Here is a 19,515-nt window from a genome sequence, read left to right as displayed (position 1 = left end):
TGCCACACAATCGCGCTGCCAACTGCTTTGATTTGCAAAGAACAAATCGATAGCAACGGCTGCCAATCGATTGGGAACCATCTCCAAACACGTGAAACGCGATTTTTGATTTACCTTATGTGTTTTGATTGCTGCAATGGGTTTAACTAAACAATATTTGGCCTACCGGGCTATAGACAGCTTTAATATCATCACCTCCGGCCGCGCCAATGTGAACTTTGCCGTTGTGGACAAGACGGAGGGTCGATATGTGGCCGCTCCTGCTGCTGAAAATGTGATCGTGTGGGATTTGCGGTGGGTTTTTAAAAGTTCTCCTTTACTTAGTAAATTTACAATAACTTATATTCCACAGAATGGGCGATCGCAAGCTGACGCTGCGCCGCGAAAAGTTCGAGGTCACCTCCCTGAGGGTCTCGCCGGATCACCTGCACATTGCTGTTGGCTATGCGGATGGCGTGGTGCAGATCTTCGATCTCAGCTCGGACAGGTACTACGAGCCCATCTGTACGCTGGCACTCCACAAGAACGCTGTGAGCATCCTGCGGTACGATTTGCAGGGCATGCGTCTGGTGAGCGGTGGCCTGGACACCGAATTGGTGGTCGTCGATGTGGTGGAGCAGGCTGGAAGAGCTCGGTTGAGTGGCCACAATGCCGCCATCACAGACGCCCATTTCCTGCAGCGTCTGGTGGACGAGAACATAGTGGTGAGCTGTTCGAAGGACACGCAGATCAAGTTCTGGAACCTGGAGACGCAGTTCTGCTTCAAGACCATCGTGGATAACCGCACCGAAGTCTGGGCACTGGCCTTTATTGGGAATCTAATGGTTGCTGGCGCCGGCGAAAGCGGCATGAATGTCTACCGGCTGAGAAAGCACGACGGTGCCATCACTGAAACTCTGGAATCTGCGGTTGAAGGCCTGTCCATTGATGACGAGGACACCATCAGCCCCATTAGCGTGAGCAACTGCGGCACCATCCAACGCGCTGGAAAGGGTCGCACCGTCAACCTGGTGACCGATCCCAGTGAACGCGTGATTAGCTGCCACGGCACTAATGACCTAATCGAGAATTTCTACATCTGCACGCCGGAAGAGGTGAAGAAACGTCTGGCTAAGCGTCTAAAGAAGGAGAAAAAGGTCGCCGAGGATGAGGGATCAGAGGAAGCAAAGCTGTCCACGGAACAGTCGCTGAGCGATGAAATCAAGCGACTGGAAAGCATTCGTGCCAAGCAAAAGATCAAGTCAATTGATGTGGTTTTGGGCCAGAACCAGGAGCTGCGTGTCCTAGTTAGTTTGGCCAACAACAGCCTGTCCTTGTACTCGCTGGAGGCATCGATCAAAACGCGTAAAGCAACCGATCCCAGCGTGAAACTTCTAAGGTCACTTACTCGTCTGGGCCACCAGTCTGAAGTGCGATCCGTGTGCTTCAGCAACGATTCCCTGGCCATTGGTTCCGGAGCTGGAGAATCCTTTAAGTTCTGGGATCGAGATGCCATGCAGTGCCTGCGAACACTGCCAACGGACTACATCCTCTGTTCGAAGTTTGTTCCCGGCGATCGCTACGTCCTTCTGGGCATGAAGAGCGGCAAATTGCTCATTGTGGACGTGGCAGCGGCTGATATAGTGGAGGAGATTCCGGCTCACGAAGGCGAACTCTGGTCCATTGCCATACTGCCCGACCAAAAGGGCTGCGTCACTGGTAGCGGCGATACCACGGTTAAGATCTGGACATTCGAGCTGATCGATGCCGGCGAGGGTGATGCCCAAACCAAAGTGCTGTCCCTGCTGCACAAAAACACACTGAAGCTGGAGGAGACCGTGCTCTGTTTGGCCGTTAGTCCGGACATGAAGTACCTGGCTGTGGGATTGCTGGACGCCACCGTTAAGGTTTTCTTCCTGGACACCTTCAAGTTCTACCTATCACTGTACGGCCACAAGTTACCTGTGATCTGCCTGGACATCTCCTACGACTCCAATCTCATTGTAACAGGATCAGCAGATCGTAACGTAAAAGTTTGGGGCTTAAACTTCGGAGACTGTCATCGTTCCATTTTTGCACACGACGATTCGGTAATGAGTGTACAGTTTATACCCAGGACGCACATGTTCTTTACGTGTGGCAAGGATGGAAAGGTGAAGCAGTGGGATGGCGATAACTTCGAGAAGATTCTTACCTTGCCTGGACACATAGGCGAAGCGTATTGCCTGTCCGTTTCTCCGAATGGCCGGTATTTGGTCACCTGCGGATCAGATCGAACTCTTAGAATGTACGAGCGAACAGAAGAGACTATTGTGTTGAAGGATGTGCAGGAGGAGGAGCGAGAGCAAATGGAGAATGATCAACTGGCCACGGGCGAGGACAACACAGTTCCCTTGCTTCCGGGTCTGAAGATGCCGTCACGCAAAACAGTGGGTTCCGAGCAGTCTGCTGAATCGATACTCGAATGCCTGGAGATATCCAAACAGTTCGAGCTCGAGGCGGAGGACAAACCCGAGTTACATCCCCTGATGCAGGCTCTGCAGGTTAAGAATCCGGAAGACTTCCTGGTCAGCACCCTGATGAGGATACGTGCGTCCGATCTGGAGGAGGCACTTCTCCTACTGCCCTTCTCCACTGTGTGCGAAGTCCTCGAACGCCTGCCCACTCTGCTTACCCAGCGACCCGATCAACTGGAGTTGCTTTGCCGCGTCACCATCTTTCTGTTTAAGGTGCACATGAAGCCTATATCGGCGGCTAAGAACATGAAGCCGCTGCTCGTCAAGCTGCTCTCGATGCTCAAGCGGGACGTTGGCCAGCTGCGCGATGTCTTGGGATGGAACCTGCACGGTCTGGCCCTTCTGCAAACGGAAGTGGAACAGCGCGATGGCGTCCAGCTCTTCAGGGAGGCCACACAGACCCGCAAGAAGCGGGATAAGAAGCGGCGAGAAGCCAGCAAGCGGAGGCTGCAGATTCAAATGGTTTGAGACGCAATACCCTAGACTTAGTTGTATAAATCCAATTAAAACGATTAGTTATTCTGTGATTTACTGGATTTCTATATTTCTGTAAACAGAGTTTAATTTGACAATTAGGAATACACCATAATTCGTAAGCCATGTATTGGATCACTGGCAATTTTCTGTATATGCATATGAGATTGACAAAATGGGATAAAAGCGATGGTGCAGCGATGCAAACGGATAGCACCGCTTGGTTAATGAAGGCAGTTCGCAACGCGAACTCTTTGACAAGCATTTACAACAGAATAAAACATATCTCTTTAGAGGACGTGGACTGAAAGATTTAGCTTGAACATAAAACGTAGAACTCGGGATGAGCTTGAGAGAAGGATTCTTCAGAGCAATCATAATGTATTTCCAGGCTAACAAATGCCGGCTTTCGGGAAGGGGCCATCGCTAGCGCCAGTTCCACAAGGACCTGTTTAGGATTCCGAATTTATTTTATAAATGCTAGGAAGTAAATCTGGTTATAACCTACCTCCACAGCGCTGGAAGGCACCCGGCGGTCCGTAGCTAAGTTTCTGGATAGTACACTTCTCAATGGGTCCGGTTGGCCGGCAGTACGATGTGTACCTGGCCCACGGCAGTGGCTCCTTGGGCGGCACACAGTTCGGCAAGTAGCTGAGTTTGTATGTGGTGCACTTTTCCATGGGTCCCTCGTTCCGGCAGAATCCCTGTCGTGGTCGGACGGACTCGGCGCGTGGGAAACAGGTGACGTCCACCGGCATGTACGACAACTTGTTCACCGTGCAGCGCTCCATGGCTCCAGTGGGCCGGCAGAAGGCCGTTCGCGGCATGATCGGAGCCCTCCTCACGTGCGGCTTGGCCACGAAATCGTGTTTCTGAGTGGTCATCGCATACATGGGCCCGTCGAAACGCAGACCATTCTCCATCGGGCGAATCGGAGGAGTGCGCTCCGTGCAGTTTGGTTGATAGGACAGCTAAGGAGGGGCAGATATACACGTTTATTCGTATCGAGTCTGTTGTGAGTGGGAAGACCTACCTTTTGAATGGTGCACCTTTCCAGCGGTCCTGACGGCCGGCAGAAAGTGTCCCTGGGCAGGACGGGCGCCGGTTTGGTCCTGGAGGCATCCACGGGCATGTAGCTGAGCTTGTACACCGTGCTGCCGGAACCGGCGTCGTTGCCACAGAAACGCAAGGTGGTAAGCGGCGTCACCGGAGCCGTACGTGCCTCATTGCAGTTGGGCATGTAGCTCAGGTTGTAGGTGGTGCACACATTGGAGTAGCGCGGCGGCACACATCGTATCTTGTCGGCCCAGGGCGTGGGCTCCTTGGCCGGCAAGCAGACCGGCATGTAGGAGAGCTTCTGGATGGTGCAGCGCTCCATGGGACCTGCCGGCTTGCAGTAGTGCGATCCCTGGACCATGGCCTTCGGAGGCGGATTCTGGCACACATCGATGGGCATGTAGCTCAGCTTCTGGATGGTACAACGCTCCATCGGCGCATTCGACGTGCAGATAGCCACTCGCGGCTTAATGGGATCCCGCTTCACGATCCCCTTGGGCACGTAGTCGTGCTTCTGCGAGGTCATCGCATAGATGGGTCCCTCGAAGCGCAGGCCGCTCTCCATGGGAACGATGGGTGGCGTCCGCTTCACCGGACAGGGTGGCATGTAGGATAGCTTCTGTATGGTGCACTTTTCCAGCGGCGCCGTGGATGCTCGGATCTGGGAGCACGGCATTACGGGCCGGGCCCTAATGTTGTCGCCACAATTGGCATAGAACGATCGGCGGTAGATGGTGTCCGTGTCCAGCGGCGCTGTGGAGCGCATGAAGTGCGACTTGGGCAGGATGGGCATGGTGCGCGGCGGCTGCTGGTAGCAGCATCCTGCATAGTCGCCGCAGTCGCAAGGCGGACATGTTGAACCCGGCGGACAGGGCGAGAAATCCGTGGGCGCCTGGCAGGGATCGCAGGCATTTTGGCAATACGTGTTGCAGTCACCGGACATGGCTGATTAATTATGGGACAATAACCTCCAGAAACTTGAAATCAAACAAACCGACACGGCGATGTGGAGCTGACGAAAACTGGAAAATTGTCAATGGAAATAATTTTGTTTGCTCGGAGCTGGGAGAAACGATTGAGTAGACTTGACACTTCCGAAACGACTGAAGAATAATTTTGCTAAGACACTAGACAACGAAAAGTTTCCCGATGTGTTCCACGTATGCTGAGATGGTCGAATGGAGTCGAGTGTGGAAATGGAACACCACATTGAAATGTAACACATAGGCAACCAACTGGATTGTTGTGATCATCTTCATTTATTTCGGTTTACATTCTTCACTGCTAGGATATCCTGATATTTTTTATTAGCGATAAGTCCTACGAATTGTGAGAGTAGCACTCTGCAAGGGACAAATAAATAACCATTCATCTTCGCACTCGGAGATGAACTGCCCTAAGCACTTGAAGAAATTATTAATACATACATAAACAAACGGCTTGCATCGTAAATTGGAATCTGTAAATGTGCCTAACTAAGCGTCTAACTAAACTCAATTTAAATAATTAAACATTAATAGAAATCACGTACATTTTAACTTATATACAATATTTTTTGCCTGCTCTATTGGGTTGGGGTCTATGGGGCTGGGCGAATACTTTAAGGATCAGCAAATCATTTCTAATACATACACATAGAATTATTCAGTTAACAAAACAGTTCCATTCGCGGCTTGAACATAAAATCAATAAATCGATCCCGTGTATAAGCGGGTAGGAGGGGATGGGCATGTTTCCAGTGCACCCATATAAAACATTTTTCGATTTTTCGCTTACAAGCTAGTTGTCTTAGACTATATGCTCGATTCACAAGATTTTTCGAAAAGAATATAGTAAAAATACAATTATATATATGTGTGTGTATATGATTCAGTTCGCTCGACATCTACTCGCTTATCGACAATGTTTCGGGTATACAATTAATAGATCGTTAAAGATCGGGTGCTAATTATGGTTACAAAGTAGGCAGATTGGCGGGCACCTGGTCCAGGAAGTTGGCCGGAAACTGTCCCTGACGACCCGCCACCTCGCCGTACAGCCAGTCCTCGTTAATCCTATAAAGCACTGTGACCAATTCGTTCTCCTACGGGATGAAAAGTTCATTACAAATTGCCAAAAAGACGCTGCTTCAAGGATAATTACCTGCAAGGCGAGATCTCCTTCGACTTCACCCGGAAAGTGATACAAACAAAGCGCCGTCGGCAGTTGCTGTTGTGACGGACTGGGTGACGGTGCTGCAGCACTAGCAGTTGGAGCTGCAGCAACGCCACCAGTGGCCCCTAATGGCACCTTGATGTCCACGTAGTTGATTGGAAAAATGCCTTCACATCCGGAACGCGTGCGTCCGCGCAACCACTCCGGCGTGGGATGATCCAACAGATAGATTTTCTCGCCTTCCTACAAAAATCAGCATTACTATAATAATTAAATCATATGAGAGCGTCATGAACTTACTCTAAAACTAAGATCGCCCGGCTCAATGCCATCGAAATCATAAAGCGCAACGGCGTAAGGAACCACTTCCTCCTCCATGTAGCCCTGGCATCCGTTGCTGAGCGTTAGCGCATCTACTTTGCCGTTGATCACGTCCAGCAGTGAGATTCCTGCGCTAGATGTCGGCGGTGGTGGTGGTGGTCCTTTGGGCATCGGCGGCGATGGTGGTGTCTCCGATCCTGCGTAACCTGATGATATGCTGTAACCCGGCGGCAAATGGCCTCCAATAAATGGCGGTGGTTTCGGAGCCTTTGGTTTTTGCGATATCTTGGGCTTGATGATGGTAGGCATGGTAAGCGATTGAGTGGGCGGCAACAGACTCTTGCCATTGCACAGCGGATTGTCCGAGCTGCGCGACTGCACTTGGTACGTCTGACGCACTGGGGCGGAGCCAAAGCTATCGACTCCCCCGAGTCCAACGCTATCCACCGCCTCCCACGGATCCAGCGGGCTCTGTGTGGAGGGTCGTGATCGATGATAATCGTCCTCGAATCCGCTCTCCGGCTGCGAAACGCTGCCATTGTTCGGCGAACTAAAGTTGCTGTCCGAACTGAAGCTGTCCACGCTGACGCAGTCGCTGTTGGACTTCTGGGTAAAGGTGGGCGACGAGGGCGGCGAATCGAAGCTGATGAGCTGCGCATCGGCCGTCTGCTGCGAGGCATAATGGGAGCTGTGGATACTGCTCGAGGTGGTAGTTGTAGTAGTGGTGGCCGTGTTCCACGCTGCATTCCAATCCACATTGCTAAAGGCCGCCGACGATGCACTGCTGCTGCTGTTGTAGCTTGGTGCTGCACCGGCATTGCCGCTGCTCAGGCCGTAGACACGATTTTCCGCTGCGGCCTTGGTAGCAGCGGCGGATGCCGTGGACGTCGACTTCTTGCGATGGAAAATGTTCGACATGAGTCTGCCAGTGCCGCCAGTGACCGCCGATGCCATCGAGGAGTTGGACTTGGCCATGTTCTGCCCATTGACCAGCACCTTGGGCGGCGGCGGTCGCGGCGGTGGCATCTTCTTGAAGCGATCATTTCCGTTGCTCCCGCCACCAAATGGATCGTCGTCCCAGTTGGTGGCCGGCGTGTAGCGCGCCTGTGGAAACTTCCGCGTGATGCTCGTGCCGCCCGTTGGCTCGTCGAAGAGGCTGCCGTTGTTATTGTTGCTGACGGCGGTCCGCTTGTGCTGCGACTGCAGCGGACCCTTGGGCGGTGGCGGTAGCTTGATGGTCAGCTTCTGGAGTCCACCGCCGGCCGCTTGCTGTTGCTGCAGGTGTTGCTGCTGCAGCTGGAGACGCAGCTGCTCCAGGCTGGCATTCGCTCCAGCCGCGGCGCTCTGGCCACGTGATCCGGGCGGAGCGGGCGCCGGTCTCGATGGAATGGTCATGCTATCTGCAATTGAAGATTCGCCCAAAAGGGCATTCAATTAACTTCGTGAACGGAACAGAAGAGCAGAGCGGCATTCACCATAATGGCGTTCTCAAATTAAACATGCAAAATCAGTCGGTGTTGTTATCGCAAATATTTGTGCCTGATAAGCGACACTCACGACAAGTGAATTTTCGTGGAGTGCTGCTTCGAAATTGTTGACTCGCACCCCACCAGAGTGAGATCAGACTTTCCGTGGCGTTTTTCTTCTACTCAAAATTTCAAAAACGAAACAAATACGAAATACTAACAAGTTTGCTGGGTTTCTGGGAGCAGAACAGTCTGATAAAAATTGGATACATGTGTCAAGGAATTCAAATGTCATTTCAAAGAGTTCATTTATGAATGATTGCTCAACTGATAATATAACAAAATTGTAAAAGGAATTTCTTACTATAACCGCAAGAGCATAAAAATGTACTTTTACTTTATCTGAAGGTCACGCCACCCTGCCTTTATAATAAACAGTAGGATGTGCTTATTGATTTACAATGCCAGATAAGATTTCAGTTAGCTAAAGTACTTGATTCAAGTGGATTTGCAGCAATGAAGACTTGTGATAAAATACGTTCGCTTCATTTACTGATAAACAAAATGGATTTTATGATTATTATAAGGGAATACAATGACTCACGCTAGTAATTAACCATAAAAGCTCCATTGATTAGAGCGATGATTTTCAGCTATCAACAGCTGGCGAAGTCGTTTAATATCAATAAGTAGAAACAATCAATCGGCAGGTTAGTGCTTTGTGTTTACGATGCAATTGGCCAAAGAAGCGAAGGAATAAATATAGAACTTGTTGATTTCGCAGGGATTTCTCGAACATTTACGTCATCGTTAGCATCGACAAATGCGCTCATCTGCTAATTACTTTGGTTTTTTCCTCATCTAAATGTCTATTTGTGCTTTTCAAGCAACGCCACGATAATAAGCAGTGAACAAAAGTGATATCAATGCCGGCGAATTGAAACGTTTTCGAGTTATGACTGCAATGTGTCGCCACTTGTTGGGTTGCTTCCCGGTGCCCGGCACATGGTGGAACCGAACCAAGCCGATCTGGAAGCGCAGCTGAATTTGACTGCATGTGTGCCACCCACAAGTGGGATAATCGGGAGCAGGGCAAAACACATGCACAATGGCCAGTGATAAGAGCACATCCAATGTCGCCTCTCACGAGAACAACGAAATGGTTTGCGTAAACAAAACAATTTTTATAAACAATTTTAAGTCGCAAAAAGTGTTGAGCGACCAAAGGGGCGGCGCGCGTATCATTTGATAAACTAAACCAATTCGCATATGCATATTTTTTTTGCTGCGATCCGAAAGATGGGAGGATGGCCGAAAATTAGTGCGTCACACGGAGAATTCCCAGAAGCCCCCCAATACGCGGAAATAAAATGACAAAATATATGGGTGGAGATGGCGCCGTGGTAAACAATTTTCCGCCTCTTTGAGGACGGGCGTGTATATTTAGTGGTAAATATGTTTAAGCATATGGCCCGGAATTACATATGTTTATTGTTTCTGCGAACACGAAACAGTTCGCAAATATTTGTAATCACTTTTGTCTTCACAAATGTGAAAAGTGGTTTCCGCTGAAAGGAAATGGTTAAAATATACGCATTTCTAAGGCCAAAAAGATCTAAGAAACGCAAGCGTTTAAATAGTTATAAGTAAATTTATCAAATTTAATTTATTAAATTTAAATCAAACAAAAGATTGTGTTTTAAATTTCAAATTCACATTCATTCAAAGTCAATGATCGCACAAAGAATCTGAACAATATGCCATTTAACGGATGGTTCGAATGTGTGCACAAAAGAAGAATTTTTAGATATTTTGGAAACTTTCAAACTCTTTCAGTCGCAGTCGTAAACAAAAAATCATACCAAATGATCGCTGCATGCGAAATTCATGCAAATTTTCCATGTCATTTATAGAGAAGACCTTTCCTTTTAGCAAAATAAACACAAAAACAACCTAGGCGAATGAATAGACAAATCTGTGAAATGTCTGGCTGATCATTTCGCCCATCATTGAATAACTTGCTGCACAAAAAACCAACCAACTGACTGGCTAAACTGTGACGTTAATGGCAGACACGTTTTCAACGCTTAAACGTAGAACAAACCTGGCGTTTACAATCTAATTAAAATCACCTTCAGAAGGTGATGATGTGAGAAAGAGAGATGGCCAACCGCCCACAGTCCACCGCCCAATTTCCACCCACCCACTCCCAGTTGGTTGGGGTTCCTCCACTGAATGCCAATTTAATCATTTTGCTTACTATTCACTTTGTATGGGCACATGTGCAGAAATTGAAGAGCAAATAGTCTATTTACAATGGCAAACACGCTTTCCTTTTCCCATTTTCCGCGTGGCGTCAGTAAAATTGATCAAATAAATCACCCTAATCGCTGGCGGGGGTAAATCTAAATGATGACAGTGAACGTTTATATTGGCTGCTCCACATTACACCCATTATCAGGCCACTTAAGCGCATTAAACTTGAGTTGCAGCTAATTAGGATCACGCATATTAGAAGGCAAATAAGGCAACAAGTTAGAAACTAGTTTATACCACATCGGCTAGAAGAACAATTTGGCTAAAATCTCTATTTAAAATTGGGCGAACTGGTCGAACCAACCTTGTATGGTGTTCCTAAGATGAACTGTTTCTTGATTTCTAATAAGTTCGATTGGAGGTCTTTCCTTGATCTAGCAAAAACTTGAATTCGGAAGTGTGTAATAAAAAGCTACTTCTTTTCTGTGCGGTTCAAGCTCAAGAGCAGTCGATGGTAACCGGTTTGCACAGCGACTCCCTCTCCCTTCATTCGACCCAAGATGAGAATGAAGTCTGTGAAAATGCTTGCTAATTGGGGGTTTTGAGTATTTCCAAGCACGGCTTTTCATGTAACTGATTTCCAGTGCGATGGATGGATGATTCAGTCGCCGGTTGACAGAATGTGTGGGCAATGTGCGCTCTGTGATGCGAGACACTTGGGTTTGGGACAACTTTTACTTTACCGACATGGCGGACCACATCATCCTCAAGCTTGACCGCACGTTCCGAGCAAAGTCTCACGAACAATGGAAGTCGGAGGAAAGCAGAACAAAAGAAAGTGACAAACACATCGATCTCAGGCATATATGTACATATATATATATATAAATAATTATATATATTGAGTGTGTGGGGTGTAAAGCTGATTTGTTGAAATCGAGTGATATTAATTGGTCTGAATTGCGTTTGAAAGAGCAATTTCCATGCTCCGCTTTTAATTTCTCTTTCCACGATACCAATTTCCTTTTGGCATCGATTGTTCATACTAGAAATTGTTGATACTTTGACATTATCGCTCGCGATGCCTTAAAAAAAAAACAGGCGCGACGACCTTGAATGCTTTTATTTTCAATGGCCAAATAAAAACTAGACCACAATCACATCACAAAGGGCTACAAGTGCTCCATTAGTCGTCTCCGACTTGCGCCACTTGAGCGCTCCATGAAAAGCATTAACCTCTGAATGATTCGGATCTCTCGATTGGAGTACACAGCAAAAACGATATAGCAGCAGCCATATACATATGTATATGTTTATATAGTATAATAGAAGAAAGTTGTTTAGCTTGTCACGTTTGAAACCCATAGAAATCATTTCTTTTTGAATCATTCCACGTTCCTGTCCTGTCTTGTATTCCTTTTTAAAAAACTATAAAAAGTCATGAGTAATTTGTAATGTCGCTTGATTCAGTTTACACGATAAAAGCAGCGCGCATTCTAAAGCAAATATACATAAAGTGAAATAAATATTAAATAACACTCATTTCTTGAGGTGTAGCGTAAAAATAGCAAATGGGAGCAGCGTCAATAAAAGCTCCCCCATCAGATGAACAAAATAAAACGAAGGCAATGCTCGGACGTAACGCCGAAGTCAATTGAATTTAATGCCATACATTACAAGTTAAATGAACTTAACTAAAACAAGAGGGAATGATCAAGTCGAGTTGCTCGACTATCAGATATCCAACATTTACAAGACTAATAAAAATGTGAAAAAATATCAAAACATTTTTCAAAAATGTGGGCGTGACAGATTTGTGTGTGGGCGTGGCAACATGGGTCAACAAACTTACGCTGCGTCTCTATGTTTCCAGAATCTGTATGCTAAATCTCAACTTTCTAGCTTTTATAGCTCCTGAGATCTCGACGTTCATACGGACAGACGGACATGGCCAGATCAACTCGGCTATTCTATCCTGATCAGGAATATATATACATTATAAGGTCGTAAGCGCTTCCTTCTGCCTGTTACATACTTTTCAACGAATCTAGTATATCCTTCAACTCTACGAGTAACGAATATAAAAACACGCCCAAATTTTGGCTTTCTTCGCTGGTGTCAACTCTACGAGTAACGAGTATAAAAACACGCCCAAATTTTGGCTCCCTTCACTGGTGTCACTAGTTTTTTTCAAGCGCTTTAAAACCTGCCCAATATAGCAGAATCAGAATCGGAAAGAACGTGCCCGTAATGCGTTCATGCAATTAAGCAAATTACGGAGAGAACAACGCAGTCGAAATCATTCAATTTACATCAAGTGCGACAAAGATGGGTAATAATGGGAAAACAGAGCCATGCTTTGTTCAATTCTTTGAGGTTAAGGTTTATTGAGCTCTGGCGATCTTTAAAAGGCAGTCTCGTTCGTCGAAAGAGCTCTTTATCATCGAGGGGTTAAAGATTAATGAGCGCGCTTGTGGATACAGCTTGAATCTGGTGCGACAACAATCTCCATACGCAGATACAAGCTAGCAAATATTTGATCGGCAAATTTGGCGCTCTAAGCCAGAAAAGATCTGAAATTCGTATAAGGGAGACCGGAAAAAGCGAAAAACAGGCAAAAGCACAAATGCAAAAACGGGTTTCACTTACTTAACCCAAGATTTTTTTTAATCTTCACAAGTCTTCCTATAATTTTTATTTGCTATGCAAAAGCGGAATGAATAAGTATGAAATAGGAGAAATAATACTTTGCAAAATCCGCAGCACCATTCCACATTGTCAGCACGTTTTCCTGTTCATCATATACATATGTATGTATGTATGATGTAGTTTTTGTACTTTTTGTTCTCCCTGTCGTTCCATTCCAGCTCGTGCAGTTCGTTCTAAAAGCGTATTTGCATACACACAACTATTGATAGACACACTGCATCATATATACAATGTAGTTTTGTGCTAAGCCCACAAATTCTAGACAAACAATGCGGTCTGAAAATTGCACGTTTGCATGTAAAATATATGGGGAGCAGCAGATGAAATCCATCACTGAAATGTGGATGCTCCTCCTCCATCTCCTACCCCTGCAATCCACTCGTGCGTTTCATGGCGGGACACTTGGCGAATGTGGGTCAAAGTTGAACACAATCAGAGCTGAAAGCTCACATCAGTACTTTCGAACACGCCCACATTTCTGTGCACTCCAATGTGTATCGAGTACTGAGTGCAAATGCAAAACACTTGCCGCCCATTTCAGTGCTTAAAAAACAATGCACTTTGAAAGGCCTGAAAGGCCATTTGCGTGTAGAATCAGATTCGTATAACTGATACCCTTGGGTGTATAATAAAATTTAATATTCTGATACTTGTTCCGTCAAATAGTTACTATGACTGGTTTATGATATCATCTGCCATTATCATAACGAAACGGTGTGTCCGATTTAAGTAAGCCAATTAAAGCGCTTTATTTCTTGGCATGTCATAAGATTGCATTTCTCTAAAAGATTGTGTAATATATATACATATATATATGTATAAATACATTGCGTGATATACATTTCCTGTTTTTGTCATTTGAAGATTGCTCTGCAAAGGGTTTTTATCACTGGACACTGGCGTAGAGGAAAGGGGTGCTGGAATGGCATATGGTTATATGGTATATGGCCATCATGTGAGGATCGCCCGAAAGTCAGTCAGCTGGAAAGTGAGGTAAGCGCAAATGCACCACCTGCTGCGTCCGAAAGTGACAAAACGAAAACGAAACTCCTTCGGTTTTCTATTTTATTAATGGTTAAAGAAGAAGCTTCGCGCAGAGCTACACAGAGAGAAAAAGTGCAAATGTACGACTCATTATATTGTATAACAAAAGTGTATTTAGTGACCAGGGTTGACCATTTTGCAGCTGTTCTGTAAAAATTCTAGTTATTCGTTAAATGCAATGGCAGTGTTTTTCATATCGTGCCGATTATGCAGTCACTACAGAAAATGGGTTTCCCATCCATAAATGTCACTGTACTCGCCGCTTATCGCTTGAGGCTTGAGTAAACAGTCGGAACAAGCGTAGCATATCGGTTTATGCAATACTTTTTGAATTGTACAATAACTATTGTGTAGTCGCCAAGTATATACATATACTAGCAGTCAACCGGGCAAACATTTAATTAATTAACAAATGCGACCTTGACTGGAATTTCAATTAAGTAAGTAGCTTGAGCAAAACTTTGATGAGAATGGTGGAGTGATGTACATATGTATGTTTGCAAAAGCAAAGTTGTCGGGGTGATGTTGTGGTTAAATATCAATTGCGGGTAACTAACCTTTTGGTGATTTCCGATTCGTTCCGATCCGATTCGTTTCGATTCAAAAAAAGAAAAAACCGATCCGCAAAGCTGGCTTAGTGGGTTTTTTTTGTCTTTGCCTTTTTAGTTCGCAAAGGCTGGACCAAAACAGTTAAAAGTTAAAGAGAGTGACTAATGCCGCACGCACACAGTCGCACTCAATTTGTTGTCACACACACACACAGAGACGCGCGCACACTCGCGGGCATCAACTTTGCACTCTTCTCACCCCCTCTCGCTCACTCACTCGCATTCAAGGTGGTTAACGAGAGGTGAGCCAACAAAAACAACAACAACAACAGCAGCAGCAGCGGAGCGCACTCACACACTCGCGCTAAATAGCTGAACAGCAGCTGCAAAAGTAGTAGCACGTATCCGCAGAGACAAAAACGAAGAAAGCAGGAGATGGAGAAGGAAGTGCGCCTGCAGCTGCGACAATTATCACCCGATTATTTCGCAGCGTGTATTGCGAAATGTGCGCCTTCGATTTGCTAAATACTTTTGCTTAATTATACGCACGCACACACACACCAAGGCACTTTCCCATAACGAATTAAATTCAATTCAACGACGTGCTGCACGAATCGCTTTCAGCTGTGCTATTTAATAGCGATATTTGTCGGCCTTGATATGCCTGGATGTTTTTCCGTGCTGTCGCAGAAGAGTTATGGAATAATTTAATTATTTTTCGTTTTTATTGCGCCGCGAACGCGTCCGTTATGTTGATTCTGCCAGAGTGACCGTGGCTTGCAGTCGAAATAATCCAGCGATTAAAAGTTTAATTTGCCCGCGGTTTTCAGCACTGTTTTCTATCGATTAATTTCAATATTTAGGTGTGTTTCCACTGCCATTATGGTTATAATTGGTTTTATCTTGCTTTGGTTCCTTTTGCAAGTACTTTATCTAATTCTAGTCTCCTTGATTAAATGTTTTGGAAAATGTTGATAGCGAAACCTTTGTTTTGAATAAAACACAACTGTTTCTTCTCTTGAAATCTCTAGTGTGAAGACGCTGAAATGACCCATGATGTAACCGTTTCACCGGTTAAATTGCGACACAGTCTGACCAGATCAAGGTGCCCTGAAAATACTGCCAAATTAAAAACAAACTTTGCTTTCCGCATCCCTTAGGAAAATAGAATCCCGATATATATTATTTCGGCTGTTCGAATGCCGCCGACGAGCCCAAAAACGCGCGCACATTTACAACGACAACAATACTAAGTAGAGCTCAGTACGTAAACTTTTTTGACCAGCTGCCATTAGAAGCAAATCAAAGCTGCGAACATGGATGACTCACGCGAAGAAAGCCAGTTCATTGTGGACGACGTGAGCAAGACGATTAAAGAGGCCATCGAGACGACCATCGGCGGTAACGCCTACCAGCACGACAAGGTGAACAACTGGACCGGCCAGGTGGTGGAGAACTGCCTGACGGTGCTCACCAAGGAGCAGAAGCCCTACAAGTACATTGTGACCGCCATGATCATGCAAAAGAACGGTGCTGGACTCCACACCGCCAGCTCCTGCTACTGGAACAACGACACCGACGGATCCTGCACAGTGCGCTGGGAGAACAAGACCATGTACTGCATCGTTTCGGTCTTCGGACTGGCTGTCTAGAGTGGAAGCATTACAGGACTGGCGCAATTCGCGAGGAGGATGACTTAAAAGGGGGAGGGACTAACAAGATTGCCGTCGTACACACACACACACCACAACACAAATACTTTTTGATCGGCTATCCATCCTGCTGCAATAACAAAATTTATTATGGAGCACTTGAAAACATTGTCGCCGTTTCCGAGCAATTAGCAAGCAACTATTCGTTGCCAATGTACTCGCCTAATGTTATTCTTTATTTTCAATCTAAAAAAGTAAATAAAATGTGTATAAACATGTAACGTTTACCGTAGCATAATAAGTTAATCATTCAAGACTGTTTTCAATGGGTCATCACTTCGGGTCGTGGGAATATTTTTAGTTTCCATGGCAGCTATTGGCCATTGGTCTAAAATCGATTTAAAATTCCAGGCCATTGTTAAAATTAATCTTTAATGGTCTTTCTCTTATTCAGCTAAACGATTACATTGAATATGTATTATTTTCAAAACCTCCCATCGTTTTGAATTATAATATTCTTTCTGTCATTGCCCACAATAACAAAACCAGAAGTATCTGGCTACAATAAATGTAATTGGACCGCCAGGGTTTGTTAAATCGATGGCGGGCGCGGTGTCCTTGAAGATACTCCTACTTTTTGCGCTGGAAACGGCGGCCCGCCTTTAGAGCCGGAACCTTGCTGGGCAGGCGCAGGCTAAGGATGTCCGAATTGGATTTTGGCAGAGCGTTCACGATGTGGGCGTACTGCTTGATCCGAGCCTTGGTGGTGGCCAAAGCACGGGAGAGCACATTGATGTCCACTTCGAACTTCTCACTGAGGAGCAGGGCCATCACAATAAAGTGTGTCAGTGCCTTTTCACTGCTGAAATTGGTGCGAGTTCCCTTCTTTGCCACATTGGGATCCGCAAAACGATGGCGTATATCATTCTCGATCTTCTCTGTGATACCAGAGAGCTCAGCCTTCTGCATTTGGCGTGAACGAAGGGAAATTAGCGACTGCAAGGCGTCCATGTAGATGATAAGCTTAATGTGCAAGAAGTCCCGCTTGGATGAAACGGGCTTTTCCTGAATTTTGGCCAAACATGACTTGAGGTATTCCGATTTAATGCTGCAATGAAAGGTATTTTAACATTTAAATGCTACTGCTTTTACCAAACTACTTACGGTAGAGTCTGTACAGGTGTGGAGAACACCACCTTGGCCTCCTCCTCGAGTCGTTCGAGCAGAGAGCTCGGGATCAAACTTTCCACAGCGTAGACTTCGTCCACTTTGGTCGCCTCCTTGTTGAACTCGGGCACAATGCTGGCCAGGTATTCCTCATTGTTGATGCTCACATCAGCCAGGTTGCCGCCCTCTTCGTCTTCGTCGAGCATGGTCGCATTCACCGTTTCGTCCAGATCCTGACGCATCACCTCCACGTTGACCATCATCTGTTCGCGGTTGTCCACGAAGCGGGATGCCTTGCGCCCTCCAAACTCCTTGAGCAGCTTCTTGTTGGCGTGCTCCCGACTCATCGTGGGACCCGTTTTCTTCTGTCGCTCCAGTGTCTTGTAAACATGATTGTACATCAATGCCTCTTGCACTGGCACGATTTTAACTTTGTTGGTTAATTTGTTCCTTATGCAAACGTAGGTGTCTACTTCCTCGCTATCCTTCACCTCGCCCGTGTACACCTGGTCACCAGCCCATACTAAGGCATGCTTTTTGCCATCCACGGCACTCTCCACCATGCTGAAATCTGCGTTGCCCAGAAGAGATCCATTCTGGAATTTCACTATAGATGCAAAATGAGATTTTATGTATTCTTCCTGATTGATGGCTAAACTAGTTAACTTACATATGGTGGGGATGAGCTCGTCTCTTTTGTGATCGCATACGGATTCTATTATAATTTTATCTTCCATTGTTACTGCGCAATATTTGAATCTTTCTGGCTTTTAGAAACAATTCAAATGTTGCACGTGTGGAAAATAAAACAGATGACATGTGATGGACAAAAGCTGAGTGATATGAAAGCCGATACAAGCCAAAATCGAATAGTCGATAAGAATCGATAGTTCACATTTTGAAAATTGGTTCCGACAGCATTTAATATTGAAACATTCACTAACCTTTGAATATCTCTAACTAAATAACTAATTTAAATTTAGATCTAGTAAATACGAGAAAGATTCTTAAATCATTGTTTTAAATAGCAGACTACTTATTATGAATTCTACAATATTATTTTTGTTTCATGAAAATTAGTTTTTCATTTTAAAAGAATATTTTTAAAATCTAAACTACTTAAGCAGTGGTAATACTTTATGGACGTCTGGCAGCTTCTGGTGAAAAGGTGAATCCAGAAAAGGTAACATGTTTGCTTTTCACAATTTTAACCACTTGCTGCAATATTAGAAAATGAATAATACCTATAAATATATCAATATAAATTACAACGTACCATAACGAGCTTAATGAGGAAAACGGCGAATGTCAAGAAGTTGATGCTCATGATTGCCGCCTCAGGCGGAAAGTCTATTTCCGAGTCATCCAAAATACCACGTCGACGTCTCCTTTTTCGCTCTGGTGGCTGCCAAAGAACCGCGAACTGTTGCTCTACAAAATCAGAAGGTAAATTATAAGAAGACAACATATAAGATCTTAAAACTTATAAACTAACCTATTAATTTTATAAGATTGTCTCGCAGGTTTTGAAGCAACTTTATTTTCTTTCCAAAAGTCAGAGTCGATTTCTTGATCCAAGTTTTCTGCATGTTCTTTAAAAACTTGAAAAATCCTTGAACACTGGGCACCCCAACTTCTTCATCTTCGTTTGGTGGCTCCGTGGACTCCTCTTCCTCTTCGGATTCCTGACTTGCGTTTTCGGTCGAGCTGGAGGAATGTTTCCTGGATGTGGTCTCCACTTTCGGGGTGACCACCTCTACATTTTGGACTGTTGGTGCCTTGGTGGACTCAAACAGGAAGGGATTACTGCTCATACCGAATCTCTCCCGCTGATATTCCAACCAGGCGACACTCGGCGTGCTAAAGTCATCATCCTGCTGGCTAATCCCGGCAAGAATTGCCATTATGAAGCACTGGGCCACAAAATAATGCATCTTTCGAGCTGAAATGCTGAACAAGAACTGTTGGAAAGCATCGAAATTCAGGCGAGAAAGAGGTCCACCGTTGCAGGCCAGTGATCTTATGGAGCACCTTAACTTAAAGACACTTCCACTACTGGTGACAAAACAGTCATAGGTGGAAAAATATATTCAAAATATGAAGATACACTTGTTTACTATATATGTGATAAATATCTACATATATAGTCATTTCGATCTAATTTGAAAATATT

General features: G+C 45.4%; 6 protein-coding genes across 7 annotated transcripts; 2 read left to right on the top strand and 4 right to left on the bottom strand.

Moving 5' to 3' along the window:
* Window positions 1–37: 37 nt before the first annotated feature.
* LOC6727584 (WD repeat-containing protein 3) lies at window positions 38–3,022 on the top strand. The gene is made up of 2 exons (XM_016175535.3): window positions 38–294; window positions 353–3,022. Exons 1-2 carry the CDS (start codon window positions 137–139, stop codon window positions 2,961–2,963), a joined length of 2,769 nt encoding a protein of 922 aa, XP_016034177.1. The 5' UTR covers window positions 38–136; the 3' UTR covers window positions 2,964–3,022.
* On the bottom strand, window positions 3,015–5,212 carry LOC6727583 (stabilizer of axonemal microtubules 1). The gene is made up of 3 exons (XM_002102926.4): window positions 4,003–5,212; window positions 3,478–3,940; window positions 3,015–3,417 (listed from the first exon to the last, which is right to left on the bottom strand). Exons 1-3 carry the CDS (start codon window positions 4,966–4,968, stop codon window positions 3,362–3,364), a joined length of 1,485 nt encoding a protein of 494 aa, XP_002102962.2. The 5' UTR covers window positions 4,969–5,212; the 3' UTR covers window positions 3,015–3,361.
* Window positions 5,213–5,265: 53 nt separating this feature from the next.
* Window positions 5,266–15,334, bottom strand: LOC6727582 (atrophin-1). Of its 2 annotated transcripts, none has more exons than XM_016176472.2 (4): window positions 14,533–15,334; window positions 6,480–7,900; window positions 6,168–6,422; window positions 5,266–6,108 (listed from the first exon to the last, which is right to left on the bottom strand). In XM_016176472.2, the coding sequence occupies exons 2-4, from the start codon at window positions 7,893–7,895 to the stop codon at window positions 5,980–5,982; spliced, it is 1,800 nt and encodes a 599-aa protein (XP_016034175.1). In that variant the 5' UTR covers window positions 7,896–7,900; window positions 14,533–15,334; the 3' UTR covers window positions 5,266–5,979. The 2 variants fall into 2 exon arrangements, with proteins under 2 accessions (XP_016034175.1, XP_016034176.1); XM_016176473.3 differs by lacking the exon at window positions 14,533–15,334 and adding an exon at window positions 7,976–8,220.
* A 290-nt stretch (window positions 15,335–15,624) lies between these two features.
* On the top strand, window positions 15,625–16,481 carry LOC27206448 (dynein light chain Tctex-type). Its single transcript, XM_016175536.3, has one exon. It carries the CDS (start codon window positions 15,840–15,842, stop codon window positions 16,173–16,175), a length of 336 nt encoding a protein of 111 aa, XP_016034173.1. The 5' UTR covers window positions 15,625–15,839; the 3' UTR covers window positions 16,176–16,481.
* A 109-nt stretch (window positions 16,482–16,590) lies between these two features.
* Window positions 16,591–18,195, bottom strand: LOC6727580. The gene is made up of 3 exons (XM_002102923.3): window positions 18,013–18,195; window positions 17,340–17,949; window positions 16,591–17,283 (listed from the first exon to the last, which is right to left on the bottom strand). The coding sequence occupies exons 1-3, from the start codon at window positions 18,077–18,079 to the stop codon at window positions 16,806–16,808; spliced, it is 1,155 nt and encodes a 384-aa protein (XP_002102959.1). The 5' UTR covers window positions 18,080–18,195; the 3' UTR covers window positions 16,591–16,805.
* Window positions 18,196–18,479: 284 nt separating this feature from the next.
* On the bottom strand, window positions 18,480–19,340 carry LOC6727579. The gene is made up of 3 exons (XM_039294971.2): window positions 18,838–19,340; window positions 18,619–18,773; window positions 18,480–18,560 (listed from the first exon to the last, which is right to left on the bottom strand). The coding sequence occupies exons 1-3, from the start codon at window positions 19,274–19,276 to the stop codon at window positions 18,480–18,482; spliced, it is 675 nt and encodes a 224-aa protein (XP_039150905.1). The 5' UTR covers window positions 19,277–19,340.
* Between the last annotated feature and the right edge of the window lie 175 nt (window positions 19,341–19,515).

This window comes from Drosophila simulans, chromosome 3R (genome assembly GCF_016746395.2).
Source record: "Drosophila simulans strain w501 chromosome 3R, Prin_Dsim_3.1, whole genome shotgun sequence".
In the NCBI taxonomy this organism is placed as follows: domain Eukaryota; kingdom Metazoa; phylum Arthropoda; class Insecta; order Diptera; family Drosophilidae; genus Drosophila; species Drosophila simulans.
Note: the sequence above shows the minus strand (reverse complement) of the source record. Positions and strands in the feature narration are given on the sequence as shown.

Bases quoted from the DNA above. Each gene is read 5' to 3' on its own strand.
- LOC6727584 (XM_016175535.3), top strand. From the start codon at position 137: ATGGGTTTAACTAAACAATATTTGGCCTACCGGGCTATAGACAGCTTT. The intron at 295-352 runs GTGGGTTTTTAA...TATATTCCACAG, and splicing joins GTGATCGTGTGGGATTTGCG to AATGGGCGATCGCAAGCTGA.
- LOC6727583 (XM_002102926.4), bottom strand. From the start codon at position 4,968: ATGTCCGGTGACTGCAACACGTATTGCCAAAATGCCTGCGATCCCTGC. The intron at 3,941-4,002 runs GTAGGTCTTCCC...GCCCCTCCTTAG, and splicing joins AAAGGTGCACCATTCAAAAG to CTGTCCTATCAACCAAACTG. The intron at 3,418-3,477 runs GTAGGTTATAAC...AATCCTAAACAG, and splicing joins TGCCTTCCAGCGCTGTGGAG to GTCCTTGTGGAACTGGCGCT.
- LOC6727582 (XM_016176472.2), bottom strand. From the start codon at position 7,895: ATGACCATTCCATCGAGACCGGCGCCCGCTCCGCCCGGATCACGTGGC. The intron at 6,423-6,479 runs GTAAGTTCATGA...TGATTTTTGTAG, and splicing joins CGGGCGATCTTAGTTTTAGA to GAAGGCGAGAAAATCTATCT. The intron at 6,109-6,167 runs GTAATTATCCTT...TTCATCCCGTAG, and splicing joins AAGGAGATCTCGCCTTGCAG to GAGAACGAATTGGTCACAGT.
- LOC27206448 (XM_016175536.3), top strand. From the start codon at position 15,840: ATGGATGACTCACGCGAAGAAAGCCAGTTCATTGTGGACGACGTGAGC.
- LOC6727580 (XM_002102923.3), bottom strand. From the start codon at position 18,079: ATGGAAGATAAAATTATAATAGAATCCGTATGCGATCACAAAAGAGAC. The intron at 17,950-18,012 runs GTAAGTTAACTA...TTGCATCTATAG, and splicing joins CGAGCTCATCCCCACCATAT to TGAAATTCCAGAATGGATCT. The intron at 17,284-17,339 runs GTAAGTAGTTTG...CTTTCATTGCAG, and splicing joins ACACCTGTACAGACTCTACC to CATTAAATCGGAATACCTCA.
- LOC6727579 (XM_039294971.2), bottom strand. From the start codon at position 19,276: ATGCATTATTTTGTGGCCCAGTGCTTCATAATGGCAATTCTTGCCGGG. The intron at 18,774-18,837 runs GTTAGTTTATAA...CTGATTTTGTAG, and splicing joins CAATCTTATAAAATTAATAG to AGCAACAGTTCGCGGTTCTT. The intron at 18,561-18,618 runs GTACGTTGTAAT...CTAATATTGCAG, and splicing joins TCCTCATTAAGCTCGTTATG to CAAGTGGTTAAAATTGTGAA.